Source organism: Onthophagus taurus, chromosome 10 (assembly GCF_036711975.1).
Source record: "Onthophagus taurus isolate NC chromosome 10, IU_Otau_3.0, whole genome shotgun sequence".
Lineage (NCBI taxonomy): Eukaryota > Metazoa > Arthropoda > Insecta > Coleoptera > Scarabaeidae > Onthophagus > Onthophagus taurus.
In genome coordinates, this window is record NC_091975.1 from 5,972,012 (window position 1) to 5,990,359 (window position 18,348).

General features: G+C 31.1%; 2 protein-coding genes and 2 long non-coding RNA genes across 4 annotated transcripts; all 4 read right to left on the reverse strand.

Annotated features, from left to right (window-relative positions):
• Positions 1-913: 913 nt before the first annotated feature.
• LOC139431544 (uncharacterized) lies at positions 914-3,837 on the reverse strand. Its single transcript, XR_011641625.1, has 4 exons — positions 3,466-3,837; positions 2,704-3,411; positions 1,940-2,648; positions 914-1,885 (listed from the first exon to the last, which is right to left on the reverse strand). It is a non-coding gene; the product is annotated as an uncharacterized lncRNA (long non-coding RNA).
• A 42-nt stretch (positions 3,838-3,879) lies between these two features.
• On the reverse strand, positions 3,880-5,188 carry LOC139431593 (uncharacterized). The gene is made up of 4 exons (XR_011641687.1): positions 5,001-5,188; positions 4,904-4,945; positions 4,230-4,401; positions 3,880-4,174 (listed from the first exon to the last, which is right to left on the reverse strand). It is a non-coding gene; the product is annotated as an uncharacterized lncRNA (long non-coding RNA).
• Positions 5,189-7,708: 2,520 nt separating this feature from the next.
• Positions 7,709-9,146, reverse strand: LOC111413695 (BRISC and BRCA1-A complex member 2-like). Its single transcript, XM_023044752.2, has 4 exons — positions 8,975-9,146; positions 8,435-8,924; positions 8,007-8,383; positions 7,709-7,953 (listed from the first exon to the last, which is right to left on the reverse strand). The coding sequence occupies exons 1-4, from the start codon at positions 9,060-9,062 to the stop codon at positions 7,751-7,753; spliced, it is 1,158 nt and encodes a 385-aa protein (XP_022900520.1). The 5' UTR covers positions 9,063-9,146; the 3' UTR covers positions 7,709-7,750.
• A 411-nt stretch (positions 9,147-9,557) lies between these two features.
• On the reverse strand, positions 9,558-14,024 carry LOC111413697 (paired mesoderm homeobox protein 2-like). The gene is made up of 2 exons (XM_023044756.2): positions 13,395-14,024; positions 9,558-10,229 (listed from the first exon to the last, which is right to left on the reverse strand). Exons 1-2 carry the CDS (start codon positions 13,537-13,539, stop codon positions 9,667-9,669), a joined length of 708 nt encoding a protein of 235 aa, XP_022900524.1. The 5' UTR covers positions 13,540-14,024; the 3' UTR covers positions 9,558-9,666.
• Positions 14,025-18,348: the final 4,324 nt, after the last annotated feature.

Genomic DNA, 18,348 nt, shown 5'->3' on the forward strand with positions numbered 1-18,348 from the left:
TAATTTTATTAAAATAAATCGCACTAATTTTAATGTGCAACACACCCCAGAAAAGAATCAGGTGTCAAACGAAATCTTATCCATCATCCTACATTCTTTCTATCATGAAATATAAATTTGAAAAATAAAATGTTATGATTTTTCAAGCAGAAAATGTAAAAATGTATTGAATCGTAACGTTTTGTCAAGTACAAATCCAATGAATAGGATTCGAATTGGTTTTTATATCGAAATATTACACCGGCGCTCAAATCGCGAATTACCAACATGTGTTTTGGTAAAAATAAGAAATAAAAAAATTTTGAAACGACTCACCGAGTGGATGTTGCTTTCCTTGGTTCTCACATTGTAGCTCAGCTGGAAAGAAAAAATAAATTAATCTATTGTGACAAAAAATGAATTAATACGATACCTTTTAACATCCACAAAATAGCAATCCGGCGATCTCAACGTCACTAATGTCACTAACATCACTACCATCACCCAACACTTAGCACAAATATAAGATTTATCTATCACTTAATTCGCGTAATAAGTTTTAATTTTCGCAACTACTTTATCACCCCACAATGTCCACATATCAACTAAAACGCGTTATTAGCCAACCAACACCCCAACATCCCCTCTTTGAATAGCAATGCAGAGAAGAAGTGGTGGAGGTGAATAAACAAAAAGCCTAAGGATGACGGATTTTCTGGTTTTAAAACTGAACCTTTCAAAAAAAAATTACTCGTTTTCTCGAAACATTTCAACTAAAACATACGTAATTTTATTAAAATAAATCGCACTAATTTCAATGTGCAACACATCCTAGAAAAGAATCAGGTGTCAAACGAAATCTTATGCATCATCCTACATTCTTTCTATCATGAATTATAAATTTGAAAAATAAAATGTTACGATTTTTCAGGCAGAAAATGTAAAAATGTATTGAATCGGAACGTTTTGTCAAGTACAAATCCAATGAATAGGGTTCGAATTGGTTTTTATATGGAAATATTACACCGACGCTCAAATCGCGATTTACCAAGATTTGTTTTGGTAAAAATAAGAAATAAACAAATTTAGAAACGACTCACCGAGTGGATGTTGCTTTCCTTGGTTCTCGCATTGTAGCTCAGCTGGAAAGAAAAAATAAATTAATCTATTGTGACAAAAAATGAATTAATACGATACCTTTTAACATCCACAAAATAGCAATCCGGCGATCTCAACGTCACTAACGTCACTAACACCACTACCATCACCCAACACTTAGCACAAATATAAGACGTATTTATCACTTAATTCGCGTAATAAGTTTCAATTTTCGCAACCGCTTTATCACCCCACAATGCCCGCATATCAACTAAAATGCGTTATTAGCCAACCAACACCCCAACATCCCCTCTTTGAATAGCAATGCAGAGAAGAAGTGGTGGAGGTGAATAAACAAAAAGCCTAAGGATGACGGATTTTCTGGTTTTAAAACTGAACCTTTCAAAAAAAAATTACTCGTTTTCTCGAAACATTTCAACTAAAACATACGTAATTTTAATAAAATAAATCGCACTAATTTCAATGTGCAACACATCCTAGAAAAGAATCAGGTGTCAAACGAAATCTTATGCATCATCCTACATTCTTTCTATCATGAATTATAAATTTGAAAAATAAAATGTTATGATTTTTCAGGCAGAAAATGTAAAAATGTCTTGAATCGGAACGTTTTGTCAAGTACAAATCCAATAAATAGGGTTCGAATTGATTTATATATGGAAATATTACACCGGCGCTCAAATCGCGAATTACCAACATTTGTTTTGGTAAAAATAAGAAATAAACAAATTTGGAAACGACTCACCGAGTGGATGCTGCTTTCCTTGGTTCTCGCATTGTAGCTCAGCTGGAAAGAAAAAATAAATTAATCTATTGTGACAAAAATGAATTAATACGATACCTTTTAACATCCACAAAATAGCAATCCGGCGATCTCAACGTCACTAATGTCACTAACATCACTACCATCACCCAACACTTAGCACAAATATAAGATGTATTTATCACTTACTTCGCGTAATAAGTTTCAATTTTCGCAACTACTTTATCACCCCACAACGCCCGCATATCAACTAAAACGCGTTATTAGCCAACCAACACCCCAACATCCCCTCTTTGAATAGCAATGCAGAGAAGAAGTGGTGGAGGTGAATAAACAAAAAGCCTAAGGATGACGGATTTTCTGGTTTTAAAACTGAACCTTTCAAAAAAAAATTACTCGTTTTCTCGAAACATTTCAACTAAAACATACGTAATTTTATTAAAATAAATCGCACTAATTTCAATGTGCAACACATCCTAGAAAAGAATCAGGTGTCAAACGAAATCTTATGCATCATCCTACATTCTTTCTATCATGAATTATAAATTTGAAAAATAAAATGTTACGATTTTTCAGGCAGAAAATGTAAAAATGTATTGAATCGGAACGTTTTGTCAAGTACAAATCCAATGAATAGGGTTCGAATTGGTTTTTATATGGAAATATTACACCGGCGTTCAAATCGCGAATTACCAAGATTTGTTTTGGTAAAAATAAGAAATAAAAAAATTTTGAAACGACTCACCGAGTGGATGTTGCTTTCCTTGGTTCTCACATTGTAGCTCAGCTGGAAAGAAAAAATAAATTAATTTATTGTGACAAAAAATGAATTAATACGATACCTTTTAACATCCACAAAATAGCAATCCGGCGATCTAAACGTCACTAATATCACTAACATCACTACCATCACCCAACACTTAGCACAAATATAAGATGTATTTATCACTTAATTCGCGTAATAAGTTTCAATTTTCGCAACTACTTTATCACCCCACAATGCCCGCATATCAACTAAAACGCGTTATTAGCCAACCAACACCCCAACATCCCCTCTTTGAATAGCAATGCAGAAAAGAAGTAGTGGAGGTGAATAAACAAAAAGCCTAAGGATGACGGATTTCTGGTTTTAAAACTCAACCTTTCAAAAAAAAATTACTCGTTTTCTCGAAACATTTCAACTAAAACATACGTAATTTTATTAAAATAAATCGCACTAATTTCAATGTGCAACACATCCTAGAAAAGAATCAGGTGTCAAACGAAATCTTATGCATCATCCTACATTCTTTCTATCATGAAATATAAATTTGAAAAATAAAATGTTATGATTTTTCAAGCAGAAAATGTAAAAATGTATTGAATCGTAACGTTTTGTCAAGTACAAATCCAATGAATAGGGTTCGAATTGGTTTATATATGGAAATATTACACCGGCGCTCAAATCGCGAATTACCAACATTTGTTTTGGTAAAAATAAGAAATAAAAAAATTTGGAAACGACTCACCGAGTGGATGTTGCTTTCCTTGGTTCTCACATTGTAGCTCAGCTGAAAGAAAAAATAAATTAATTTATTGTGACAAAAAATGAATTAATACGATACCTTTTAACATCCACAAAATAGCAATCCGGCGATCTCAACGTCACTAATGTCACTAACATCACTACCATCACCCAACACTTAGCACAAATATAAGATGTATTTATCACTTAATTCGCGTAATAAGTTTTAATTTTCGCAACTACTTTATCACCCCACAATGCCCGCATATCAACTAAAACGCGTTATTAGCCAACCAACACCCCAACATCCCCTCTTTGAATAGCAATGCAGAGAAGAAGTGGTGGAGGTGAATAAACAAAAAGCCTAAGGATGACGGATTTTCTGGTTTTAAAACTGAACCTTTCAAAAAAAAATTACTCGTTTTCTCGAAACATTTCAACTAAAACATACGTAATTTTAATAAAATAAATCGCACTAATTTTAATGTGCAACACACCTAAGAAAAGAATCAGGTGTCAAACGAAATCTTATGCATCATCCTACATTCTTTCTATCATGAAATATAAATTTGAAAAATAAAATGTTATGATTTTTCAAGCAGAAAATGTAAAAATGTATTGAATCGTAACGTTTTGTCAAGTACAAATCCAATGAATAGGGTTCGAATTGGTTTATATATGGAAATATTACACCGGCGTTCAAATCGAGAATTACCAAGATTTGTTTTGGTAAAAATAAGAAATAAATAAATTTGGAAACGACTCACCGAGTGGATGTTGCTTTCCTTGGTTCTCGCATTGTAGCTCAGCTGGAAAGAAAAAATAAATTAATTTATTGTGACAAAAAATGAATTAATACGATACCTTTTAACATCCACAAAATAGCAATCCGGCGATCTCAACGTCACTAATGTCACTAACATCACTACCATCACCCAACACTTAGCACAAATATAAGATGTATTTATCACTTAATTCGCGTAATAAGTTTCAATTTTCGCAACTACTTTATCAACTCACGATGCCCGCACATCAACTAAAATTAAAATGCGTTATTAGCCAACCAACACCCCAACATCCCCTCTTTGAATAGCAATGCAGAAAAGAAGTGGTGGAGGTGAATAAACAAAAAGCCTAAGGATGACGGATTTTCTGGTTTTAAAACTGAACCTTTCAAAAAAAAAATTACTCGTTTTCTCGAAACATTTCAACTAAAACCTACGTAATTTTATTAAAATAAATCGCACTAACTTTAATGTGCAACACATCCTAGAAAAGAATCAGGTGTCAAACGAAATCTTATGCATCATCCTGCATTCTTTCTATCATGAAATATAAATTTGAAAAATAAAATGTTATGATTTTTCAAGCAGAAAATGTAAAAATTTTTTGAATCGTAACGTTTTGTCAAGTACAAATCCAATGAATAGGGTTCGAATTGGTTTTTATATGGAAATATTACACCGGCGTTCAAATCGCGAATTACCAAGATTTGTTTTGGTAAAAATAAGAAATAAAAAAATTTTGAAACGACTCACCGAGTGGATGTTGCTTTCCTTGGTTCTCACATTGTAGCTCAGCTGGAAAAAAAAAATAAATTAATCTATTGTGACAAAAAATGAATTATTACGATACCTTTTAACATCCACAAAATAGCAATCCGGCGATCTCAACATCACTAATGTCACTAACACCACTACCAACACCCAACACTTAGCACAAATATAAGATATATTTATCACTTAATTCGCGTAATAAGTTTCAATTTTCGCAACTACTTTATCACCCCTCAATGTCCGCATATCAACTAAAACGCGTTATTACCCAACCAACACCCCAACATCCCCTCTTTGAATAGCAATGCAGAGAAGAAATGGTGGAGGTGAATAAACAAAAAGCCTAAGGATGACGGATTTCTGGTTTTTAAACTCAACCTTTCAAAAAAAAATTACTCGTTTTCTCGAAACATTTCAACTAAAACATACGTAATTTTAATAAAATAAATCGCACTAATTTCAATGTGCAACACACCCAAGAAAAGAATCAGGTGTCAAACGAAATCTTATGCATCATCCTACATTCTTTCTATCATGAAATATAAATTTGAAAAATAAAATGTTATGATTTTTCAAGCAGAAAATGTAAAAATGTATTGAATCGTAACGTTTTGTCAAGTACAAATCCAATGAATAGGGTTCGAATTGGTTTTTATATGGAAATATTACTCCGGCGCTCAAATCGCGAATTACCAACATTTGTTTTGGTAAAAATAAGAAATAAAAAAATTTGGAAACGACTCACCGAGTGGATGTTGCTTTCCTTGGTTCTCACATTGTAGCTCAGCTGGAAAGAAAAAATAAATTAATCTATTGCGACAAAAAATGAATTAATACGATACCTTTTAACATCCACAAAATAGCAATCCGGCGACCTCATCGTCACTAATGTCACTAACATCACTACCATCACCCAACACTTAGCACAAATATAAGATGTATTTATCACTTAATTCGCGTAATAAGTTTCAATTTTCGCAACTACTTTATCACCCCACAACGTCCTCATATCAACTAAAACGCGTTATTAGCCAACCAACACCCCAACATCCCCTCTTTGAATAGCAATGCAGAAAAGAAGTAGTGGAGGTAAATAAACAAAAAACCTAAGGATGCCGGAGCGAAACGGGTTTTAATCATTTTTTCATTTTAAAACTCAACCTTTCAAAAAAAAATTACTCGTTTTCTCGAAACATTTCAACTAAAACATGCGTAATTTTATTAAAATAAATCGCACTAATTTCAATGTGCAACACACTCTAGAAAAGAATCAGGTGTCAAACGAAATCTTATGCATCATCCTACATTCTTTCTATCATAAAATATAAATTTGAAAAAATCAAATGTTATGATTTTTCAAGCAGAAAATGTAAAAATGTATAGAATCGTAACGTTTTGTCAAGTACAAACCCAATGAATAGGGTTCGAATTGGTTTATATATGGAAATATTACACCGACGCTCAAATCGCGAATTACCAACATTTGTTTTGGTAAAAATAAGAAATAAAAAAATTTTGAAACGACTCACCGAGTGGATGTTGCTTTCCTTGGTTCTCGCATTGTAGCTCAGCTGGAAAGAAAAAATAAATTAATCTATTGTGACAAAAAATGAATTAATACGATACCTTTTAACATCCACAAAATAGCAATCCGGTGATCTCAACGTCACTAATGTCACTAACATCACTACCATCACCCAACACTTAGCACAAATATAAGATGTATTTATCACTTAATTCGCGTAATAAGTTTCAATTTTCGCAACTACTTTATCACCCCACAATGCCCGCATATCAACTAAAACGCGTTATTAGCCAACCAACACCCCAACATCCCCTCTTTGAATAGCAATGCAGAGAAGAAGTAGTGGAGGTGAATAAACAAAAAGCCTAAGGATGACGGATTTCTGGTTTTAAAACTCAACCTTTCAAAAAAAATTACTCGTTTTCTCAAAACATTTCAACTAAAACATACGTAATTTTATTAAAATAAATCGCACAAACTTTAATGTGCAACATATCCTGGAAAAGAATTAGGTGTCCAACGAAGTATTATGCATCATCCATCATGATGAAATAAAAAACATTTTAAAGCAAATTTCATACAGATTTAATCCAACAAAAATAATTTCTTAATTTCCATAAACTTAATTGTTATGGTTTTTTAAATTCAACTCTTCCCGCAACATTTTAACGATCAATTTCTAATATCTCTATCTATATTCTTCTATATTTCTCTACATTCATATTTTCTAATTAACAGCGTTGCTGTAACAAATTTACTAACAAAATACACGTTATGTAACAATAATATATATATAACAATATCTTAATAAAACAATTCTTATGTGGTATTTCGATTCAATGTTTTCTTTCGGCCAATTAATTTCTTAATATTTGCCAAATCATAAAGAGGCTTAGATCTGCAACATGTTGAATACTAAGTAAATTTGCTTTAATTGCTTTTCATTTCATAGCGATATCACAATTATTTGGTGAGATAAATAATAGTATATTAAAAAACTAGTTTCGTAAGACACGCTTGAAATGCACAAATTCAAGTTTTTTATGCTATTTCTTGTAATACGCATTTTTATCGTTTCTTTTTAACAAAAATAAAATAAATTTTGACAATGTAGGGAACTAGGTTTGTAGCAGTTGGTAACACCGTAAAAATTGAAAATAGAAATTTGAATTGTCTAAAATAAGGGAAATTGCTCCCTGTAGGGCTCTAGTGGCCACAAGAGGGTGTTATCACTCACTTTGAGAAAGACTGCTAATAATAAATAAATCAAAAGAAAATTTATTTGGTGCAAAAAGAAATTAAAGTTAAGACATTTTATTTAAACAATAAGTTTTAAATTGTGGCATATTTTCCTGAATTTTTATCAATGTTTTATCAACCATCTGCTTCACATCCCATCCTGGACTATAAGGATAAGATTGAAGCATAAAAGTTATGGGAATTCCAGAAATTTGATGGTAAATGGAACGAAAAGTTATTGAGGGTTTTGTAGTTGGAAAGTTGTCACCTAAAATATATGAAAACAAATTTAAAAAGAAACTATTTTTTTTGAGTACTTACTCAAACAGAATTTCACAAAACAAGCAAATGAATCAGCTTCGAACAAAAAAGTGGCTTCTGTAAATGAAATACTATCATATTCAATGATATTATCCCCCAATGCAGATAATAATAAAGAAATATAGTTTTCTTTCTTCTTAAACATCATTTCAATATTTTTCATCTTAACTACTAAAGTTGTTCGAACTATTTCAAAATATTCTGGAAGTGTCATACTTTCGTTATGTTTTGGTACATCTAACGGAGAAAAATTAGAAAAAAAGCGATCAATTAATGGTGAAAGTTGTAAGCTCACGCTCGTTCTATAACCAAAATTAATTTTTAAAATTACTTGATCTTTACTAGGATTTTCCAAATTTCCATCATCAAAATACTTCCTAAAAATTAAAGCAATTAACATCAAATTTATACCTTAAAGCAACAATTACTTATAAATATATTTTGGAAATGTTGTAAAATCTAAATTCAGAGAAATCAAAATGTGTAGTGTATTATTTCCAATGAGCAATTCCATATCATTATCATTTAGTTTACACTGACTTTTCAATAAATTATAATCGTCAGGTTGAAAGGAGTATTTTGGATCCTGCAAAAACTTCTCGATTTGATGTTTTTTATACAAATCACGTAATTGAATAATAAAATTTAATAGTGATTTGGGATTTTGCAAAGACCAATCAGTAAGTGAAGGCAAATGCTTTTCAATCAAATCAACATCCGGATCATCCAAAAATGTATCATTCAAAATATCAAAATCGGGAGGAAATGTTAAATCTTCATCAATGAAAATAATTTCCACCGAAAGGAATTTGCCTGCATAAGGTAAATCCAATATTATTGAATTATTGCAGTTTATATCATAGTTATCCAACAATTTAAGTGATGGAAGTTTTATTTGAATCAAAGATTTTGTTAAACCTACAAAAGTTTGAATCAAATATTTTATAACTTATTGAATGTGTTCTTACCAATTCCATTTGTAACAAGTTCTTTTAGATTACTTCTAATGCATTCAGGATATCTAATAAGCATTTCGTCAAGAGTTAATTGAGACATTTTTGATAAAATGTACGATATTTCTTTGGTAATGAACCTAACCTAAACCAACCTAAACAAAGCAAGGCGCGGACTTTTGGTGGTCTAACCAGTTGGGGTTAAAATATGAAAATAATTTAAAATTTATTTAAAATGTGCTAAAAAATAAGATAAATTTTTAACGTTAATAAATCAAATTTTGAATTTAAGGTTAAGACATGAAATATTGACATGAATCAATTTTATGTCAAATGTCAAATGTAATTTCAAACATTAACATTTTTTTTTTAAACAATAATTTATTAATAATTAACACTATATCTTAATAAAAAAAGTTACTGCTTTAATTTGACGAAATAATAATTTATTTATTTTAATAAACAAGATCAGAATCATAATTTAAACAATTTGGGTATTTGAGTATATTTGGTTGCCTACTTTCATTAAAAATTGAATATTTTTATAAAAATTTTCTAAAATTAGTTATTTAAAGTTGAATTTCAAAAAGAACAAAAACAATTTTTATTGTATTTATATTTTTAAACTTTGGTTTACATTTTCTATAAATATGGCACTCTAATTAACTAAAGAAAAATACTTATTTTTTAATATTTAATATTTCAAATCACATGGGGGGACTCAAAGAAAATTCGTGGCTTCTATACCTGAACTCCAAACGATTACAAATATTATTCGCATTGATATTTGGATTGCAATAATTAAAAGTTGTCGGTAAAAACGAACACGATTGACTTGTAATTGCATTTAGATTAGAATTATTATAGAACTCCTCTTGACTTCCATAATGAGGGAATTTCCAGGGAGGAACAACATATTGCAAATCGGAATTATTCATTCCAATCGTTGTTTGATGCGGATACAGAGGCTGTTCAACGCTTTCTTGTCTTGATGATGGAAATGGTGATTTTGATGATGATTTCGCCGCCGATTGTTGTTGTAACGATAAGCTTCGTTCGTTTCTTCGAAACTTAGCGCGGCGATTTTGAAACCAAACTTGAACCCGAGCTTCAGTTAAACTCACTTTTGTAGCTAAATCTTCGCGAACGAAAGCATCCGGATAATGAGTTTTTTCAAAAACTCGTTCTAACGCTGCTAATTGAGCCGTTGTAAATGTTGTGCGGTTTCTTCTAGGTTTTTTAAGTTTTTCTTGGTCCCCAATGCAAGAATCTATTTTGAAAACAATAAAAGAATTCGTTAATTAGTCATATTTGTGAGATTCTTTTAAATAAAATTAAATTTACTGCCAATTGACTTGTTTTGAGTAAGTTTGCTTTTAAAACTCGATATATCAAGCAATTAGTGATGATGAACGTCGGCAGAGTTCGGTCGGCCTCCTTTTTGAGTCCGAATTGGAGTGCATCTCGGCACCGGAGCGTCAAAAGAGGCGAGATCAAAGGACGGTCTGTCTTATACTCAATGAATTACTGTTCGCGTCCGTCAACCGGCGGTAATGTGATACGTGAACTGCTTCTCTCCAGGAAATATATCTCCGTCACGCCATCTTCAGAAGGAATTTGTCCCGGCGCCGACCGAAAGTTAATGTTAATTTACCTCTTAATTGCTCTCAAATGAAAATTACTGCTTTAACATTAATAAAAAACAAAAAAGAAATTAAGTGTAATCAATATTAAGTAGGCAATTTTCTACATAAGTTGCTAGTTTAAATACTTTAGCTCAAAAAGGATTATTTCAGCTTTAAACTGATATGAACAGTTATCGCTTACTTTCCACAAATACGATATGTGCGATTTTTTTAAGTTGTTATTCAAATTGATTTTGAGTTTTCAACTTTAAGGATTTTCACCAAAATTTTCCGACGGATTTCGATTTTGAATACTTTATATTAAAGGACACACTTTAAGCTTTAATTGGATGTGGTCATCATTGCTTATTCTCAATCATTAAAGTTTTTACGGTTTTTTAAAATTGAAGAATTTTAAGTGAACATTTTGACACTTACACTTAATATTTCTTGATGGATTTTTGATTTAAACATCTTGATTCAAAGTGAACACTTTAAACTTTAAGCTGATATAAACAGAATTTCTTACATTCCATAAATAAGACATGTGCGATTTCTTAAAATTGACGAATTATTACTCAAACTGATTTAGACAAAAACAGAGTTTCAAACTTTATGGATTTTCACCAAAATTTTCCGACGGATTTTGATTTTGAATACTTTATATTAAAGAACACACTTTAAGCTTTAATTTGATGTGGTCATCATTGCTTATTCTCAATCATTAAAGTTTTTACGGTTTTTTAAAATTGAAGAATTTTTGTTATTTACTCAAAAATGAAGAATTACATTTTGACACTTACACTCAATATTTCTTGATGGATTTTTGATTTAAACACCTTGATTCAAAGTGGACACTTTAAACTTTAAGCTGATATAAACAGAATTTCTTACATTCCATAAAGAAGACATGTGCGATTTCTTAAAATTGACGAATTATTATTCAAACTGATTTTGACAAAAACAGAGTTTCAAACTTTAAAGATTTTCATTAAAATTTTCCGACGGATTTCGATTTTGAATACTTTATATTAAAGAACATGCTTTAAGCTTTAATTTGATATGGTCCTCATTACTTATTCTCAATCATTAAAATTTTTATGGTTTTTTAAAATTGAAGAATTTTTGTTATTTACTCAAAAATGAAGAATTACATTTTGACACTTACACTCAATATTTCTTGATGGATTTTTGATTTAACCACCTTGAATCAAAGTGAACACTTTAAACTTTAAGCTGATATAAACAGAATTTCTTACATTCCATAAATAAGACATGTGCGATTTCTTAAAATTGACGAATTATTACTCAAACTGATTTAGACAAAAACAGAGTTTCAAACTTTATGGATTTTCAGCAAAATTTTCCGACGGATTTTGATTTTGAATACTTTATATTAAAGAGCACACTTTAAGCTTTAATTTGATGTGGTCATCATTGCTTATTCTCAATCATTAAAGTTTTTACGGTTTTTTAAAATTGAAGAATTTTTGGTATTTACTCAAAAATGAAGAATTACATTTTGACACTTACACTCAATATTTCTTGATGGATTTTTGATTTAAACACCTTGATTCAAAGTGGACACTTTAAACTTTAAGCTGATATAAACACAATTTCTTACATTCCATAAACAAGACATTTGCGATTTCTTAAAATTGACGAATTATTACTCAAACTGATTTTGACAAAAACAGACTTTCAAACTTTATGGATTTTCTCTAAAATTTTCCTACGGATTTTGATTTTGAATACTTTATATTAAAGAACACACTTTAAGCTTTAATTTGATGTGGTCATCATTGCTTATTCTCAATCATTAAAGTTTTTACGGTTTTTTAAAATTGAAGAATTTTTTGTTATTTACTTAAAAATGAAGAATTAAATTTTGACACTTACACTCAATATTTCTTGATGGATTTTTGATTTAACCACCTTGATTCAAAGTGGACACTTTAAACTTTAAGCTGATATAAACACAATTTCTTACATTCCATAAACAAGACATGTGCGATTTGTTAAAATTGACGAATTATTATTCAAACTGATTTTGACAAAAATAGAGTTTCAAACTTTAAGAATTTTCACCAAAATTTTCCGACGGATTTCGATTTTGAATACTTTATATTAAAGAACACACTTTAAGCTTTAATTTGATGTGGTCCTCATTCCTTATTCTCAATCATTAAATTTTTTACGGTTTTTTAAAATTGAAGAATTTTTGTTATTTACTCAAAAATGAAGAATTACATTTTGACACTTACACTCAACATTTCTTGATGGATTTTTGATTCAAAGTGGACAGTTTTAACTTTAAGCTGACATAAACAGAATATCTTACATTCCATAAACAAGACATGTGGGATTTCTTAAAGTTGACGAGTTATTACTTAAACTGATTTTGACAAAAACATAGCTTCAAACTTTAAGGATTTTCACCAAAATTTTCCGACGGATTTCGATTTTGAATACTTTATATTAAAGATCACACTTTAAGCTTTAATTTGATGTTGTCATCATTGCTTATTTTCAATCATTAATATTTATACAATTTTTTTAAAATTGAAGAATTTTTTATTATTTACTCAAAAATTAAGAGTTACATTTTAACACATATATTCAATATTTCTTGATGGAGTTTTGAATTAAACAGCTTGATTCAAAGTGTAATAAGGTTAATTCGATATAACTAATATTAAAAAAAAATCTTAGTAATTTTTTAATTCATGCTTTTATTCTAATCTAACCAACAAATTATATTATTAAAGAATATTTAATTGTTAGTTCATAAATACAATTTTTTGAAGTACCTTCATTGGATTCTCCATCAGATAAATTCTTCTTATTACTCCCCCTCAATAAATTACTAACCGAAAACTGTTTACTATTTTCCGAATTTTCCGAAAATTTCTTCTCGTTCCCATCAATCATCGCATTATACCCATAACCCAGCATCTTTTCAGTGCAAAAAAACTCCTCTCCCACTCTTTCCCGTTGGTTAATAAAATCCGAAGAGACTCTAATTCGATTCAACTCGTCCAAAGTCAACTTTAAATTGATATTAATGCTTGTTTACGAATGGAGTTAATCTAATCAAGGCCCAGACGCCACGTTGAGGCAAAACTGGCACGGGATTTCAGGAGCTGAAACGTCGCCCGACGTCGTCGTCGTCGTGACGCCGACGGGGGCTGGCTTAGTCCCCACTCAAAATGCCTTAAATTGACGAAAAGAGGCGGAGATTGAGATGACTTAGAAACGCGATCGGTCCAAAGAAGTTTTGGAGGTTTTGACTTTTGCCGAAAGAGAAGGGATGACGACGTGGTTCAGGTTTTCAAAAAATATGGTCTCACTAATTGGTTATAATTGGTTGCTCGTAATTTTTCATTAAGAACTTTCTTTAACGTGGTTCCGTGTTGACGCGTCAATGTATGGTTCTTTCAACAACCACATCATTTTAAAACATTGATTCAAAGATGAATATGAGATGAGAAAATTAAGGTGGATATTCGTTATTGGGCAGATGTCCAGTTAGCAAATTCAATTGTAAATGTATTCAAAGACCAATTTAATAAGCAACCACGTGCGGGTACCAACAGCCCACGTGCCATCGTCGTTACGGTGCAATTTTCAATGCAAACGTAATGAACCGAGGTTAGCCGGTCATAATATATTAAATAAAAATCATCGTCCTCGGTAGATGATCGTCCCGATAGCGCAAAATTAGGGGAAGCTACCTCAGTACCCATTCATTTTAACGCGCGTATTGACGATAATGATGGCAACAGCGGGTTTTTCACGTTGGGGAGTGAAGCACAATGCTTACACACAATAAATTCAACAACAATAAGTAGGTGTAAACTCGCTACATTACTGATTGTCATCATCAGTGTACCACTTGCGGAAGTTACTCCTACATGATGAAGCCTTTTTCTTTCAATTTTTTCAATCATAATCATTGAATTGATTTTGACGTGAAAATAAAATTGATGATATAAAAATAAAGTCGTGAAAATTAACTCGTGTTGGTTTTATCACCTGAATTCAAGACCGGAAACGAGCCGAATTTAACTTAAGCACCCGCATTAATATCAAGACATGGTCCGGTAAATTAACGTTGGTATGGCAATCGCTCATTAGGTTATGATTTAGGGGAACGTTCCGCCCCCTTCATAGAACCCTTACGCAATTTGTGCCAATCGACGATGTCGTTCATCTTCCGACGTTGCTCGTAAGTCTTTTACAAACAGTTAAACACCGCATCTGTAACTGTCATTCCAAACATTCAAGTTATTTCTAGAATTCGAAATTTTTTTATCCAATAAAATTTCAAAAATACTTCGATTTATTTTCGACAAGAAAGTACCCCATTGGGAGATGTGTCAACGCTTATTGGTAACTTACGAGGCTCCCACAGGGTCGCAATGACACGGAGAATTCTTAAGGACAGCTGTAAATGTCGGAAGGAACGCGACGGATGTCAATCGAGGCAGTTTGGCTCGACGTTGATCTCTTTATAATTAGGTGGGCTTTGTGCGGAAGCCCAGAACCGAGACGACGACGTCTGGACCCGAAATCGTTGCGGCATTGTCTTCTTCCTATTCCGCGTCTGCAAACTTCACCCCTCAAGAATCGCAATGAAGAGAACTAAAAGTAAGAAAGAGAGAGGGCATCGAATACACACCTGGTCTAATACGGGGTCGGGGAAGAAGACGGTTTTCAATTGTTGAACAAGTACAAAAGGATGGATGTCTGTACCACTCTGAAAATCGCACCCTCCGCACTTTGGTTTTACGATCTTCTGACTCCTTCGGCTAAAGCGGCTAAAAAATAAAAAGATTTCGATTGAGGACTCATTCAGATTTAGAAGAAGCAATTTTATTTCATTATTTACAACAAAAATTAGAACTTTAACTCGTTAGAAATCCAACAAAAGAGACACCCCAATTTTTTTTTATATAAAAACCTCATTAGTTTCCATGGAATCCTTCAGATTACGGAAAGGATCGTGTGAAAATCGGGAGCGGAAAGGGCCCAGCCACAAGGAGAACCCCCTTTAAACCTAATTATCGATGAACTTCTTTTGATAACGCGATCATCGTACGGAACGTTGCTTCGTTCACTCATTCACTCGAGGATTAATACATTTCATAAAAAATATTCAAACAAGATCCAATTTAATTTTATATTTATAACTTAGAGGGGGTTAAAAAAAGCTACGCTCGTTAAAACACAGAAATATTGAGTTATTTAAGTACCTCTTTAGTAGAGGTACTTTGTCAGTGTTTAACCCAAATTTACAAAACATTTCTACTACTTCCGGTTGTCATCTCAACGCTAAAGAAAAAGATTTTCTTTGATCTCCATCGAAAAGTTCACCTGACGCGTCACGTCAAATCTCCTCGCGGAACCGTTAATTTTATTTGTGGACTGAGAAAATGGGTCGTAAAGTTATCTTTTATACGAAATTAAAGTTTATTTCTACCATAAAAGATTTTCATAAACCGAACAATTACAAAGATCTCGATTTGACTTAATTTTTCTCCCCAACCCAATCAATCTTTAAAAAGTGATAACTAATTTAATTATGAGGTTTAAGAAATGATTTTTATACGAAATAAAAGAAGACATTTTAAAATTTAATTTGCATCATAAACGTTAAAAAGTTTGTGTTATATAATACTTCTTGGTTAATTCGAATTTCAACGTAATCTTAAAAATGATGTATCTCCTCGATTAATATCATCTAAGAAAAGCTTCTTATATCGAATTAAAGAGGAGATTTCAAGCTTTAATTTGGTGCATGAATTAATTCTTAGTTCCCATAAATGCAGTCTTGGTATATTTTTAAAGTTGTGTTTGAAATTAAGTAACTAAATCATCGCAATCTTAAAAAAATGATAACTAATTTAATTAAACGATTTAATAAACGATTTTTATATCAAATTAAAGAAGAGATTTTAAAGTTTAATTTGCACCATAAACCATTTTTGAATTCCCATAAATATTACAAAGTTTGTGTTTGAAATTAATACTTCTTGGTTAATTCGAGGTTCAACGTAATCTTAAAAATGATGTATCTCCTCGATTAATATCATCTGAAAAAAGCTTCTTATATCGAATTAAAGAGGAGATTTCAAGCTTTAATTTGGCGCATGAATTAATTCTTAGTTCCCATAAATGCAGTCTTGGTACATTTTTAAAGTTGTGTTTGAAATTAAGTAACTAAATCATCGCAATCTTAAAAAAATGATAACTAATTTAATTATACGATTTAATAAACGATTTTTATATCAAATTAAAGAAGAGATTTTAAACTTTAATTTGCACCATAAACCATTTTTGAATTCCCATAAATATTACAACGTTTGTGTTTGAAATTAATACTTCTTGGTTAATTCGAGGTTCAACGTAATCTTAAAAATGATGTATCTCCTCGATTAGTATCATCTGAAAAAAGCTTCTTATATCGAATTAAAGAGGAGATTTCAAGCTTTAATTTGGCGCATGAATTAATTCTTAGTTCCCATAAATGCAGTCTTGGTACATTTTTAAAGTTGTGTTTGAAATTAAGTAACTAAATCATCGCAACCTTAAAAAAATGATAACTAATTTAATTAAACGATTTAATAAACGATTTTTATATCAAATTAAAGAAGAGATTTTAAACTTTAATTTGCACCATAAACCATTTTTGAATTCCCATAAATGTTAAAAAGTTTGTGTTTGAAATTAATACTTCTTGGTTAATTCGAATTTCAACGTAATCTTAAAAATGATGTATCTCCTCGATTAATATCATCTAAGAAAACCTTCTTATATCGAATTAAAGAGGAGATTTCAAGCTTTAATTTGGTGCATGAATTAATTCTTAGTTCCCATAAATGCAGTCTTGGTACATTTTTAAAGTTGTGTTTGAAATTAAGTAATTAAATCATCGCAGTCTTAAAAAAATGATAACTAATTTAATTAAACGATTTAATAAACGATTTTTATATCAAATTAAAGAAGAGATTTTAAAGTTTAATTTGCACCATAAACCATTTTTGAATTCCCGTAAATGTTAAAAAGTTTGTGTTTGAAATTAATACTTCTTGGTTAATTCGAGGTTCAACGTAATCTTAAAAATGATGTATCTCCTCGATTAATATCATCTGAAAAAAGCTTCTTATATCGAATTAAAGAGGAGATTTCAAGCTTTAATTTGGTGCATGAATTAATTCTTAGTTCCCATAAATGCAGTCTTGGTACATTTTTAAAGTTGTGTTTGAAATTAAGTAACTAAATCATCGCAATCTTAAAAAAATGATAACTAATTTAATTAAACGATTTAATAAACGATTTTTATATCAAATTAAAGAAGAGATTTTAAAGTTTAATTTGCACCATAAACCATTTTTGAATTCCCATAAATGCGATTTACACGATTTCTTAAAGTTTGTGTTAAATATTCGAATTATAATTTACGTTTGTATTTAAATTCATTTTGGAGATATTTTGAAAAGATTAAAAGATCCTCATATATTATGTTGCAATGCAGCCATCAACACCGCAAAGATAAAATCAACTTTATCTTACATTTGCTTCCTGATTTTCGTTCCTTCTCCTTCCTTCTTTTCGTTCTTTCTTTCCTGTAAGTTCGTACTCACTAAGAGCACGATTCGGAGTCTTTTACCAGTTCAAGGCGGGATTGAGCGGTGGGGGTCAACTACTGAAGAACCCTTCGAGGATACAAAAGGGCTCCAGGTATAAGCTCAGGTAAGAGAG

Bases quoted from the DNA above. Each gene is read 5' to 3' on its own strand.
- LOC111413695 (XM_023044752.2), bottom strand. From the start codon at position 9,062: ATGTCTCAATTAACTCTTGACGAAATGCTTATTAGATATCCTGAATGC. The intron at 8,384-8,434 runs GTAATTGTTGCT...TTTAATTTTTAG, and splicing joins TTTCCAAAATATATTTATAA to GAAGTATTTTGATGATGGAA. The intron at 7,954-8,006 runs GTAAGTACTCAA...CATATATTTTAG, and splicing joins TTTTGTGAAATTCTGTTTGA to GTGACAACTTTCCAACTACA.
- LOC111413697 (XM_023044756.2), bottom strand. From the start codon at position 13,539: ATGCTGGGTTATGGGTATAATGCGATGATTGATGGGAACGAGAAGAAA. The intron at 10,230-13,394 runs GTACTTCAAAAA...TTTTCAAAATAG, and splicing joins TGATGGAGAATCCAATGAAG to ATTCTTGCATTGGGGACCAA.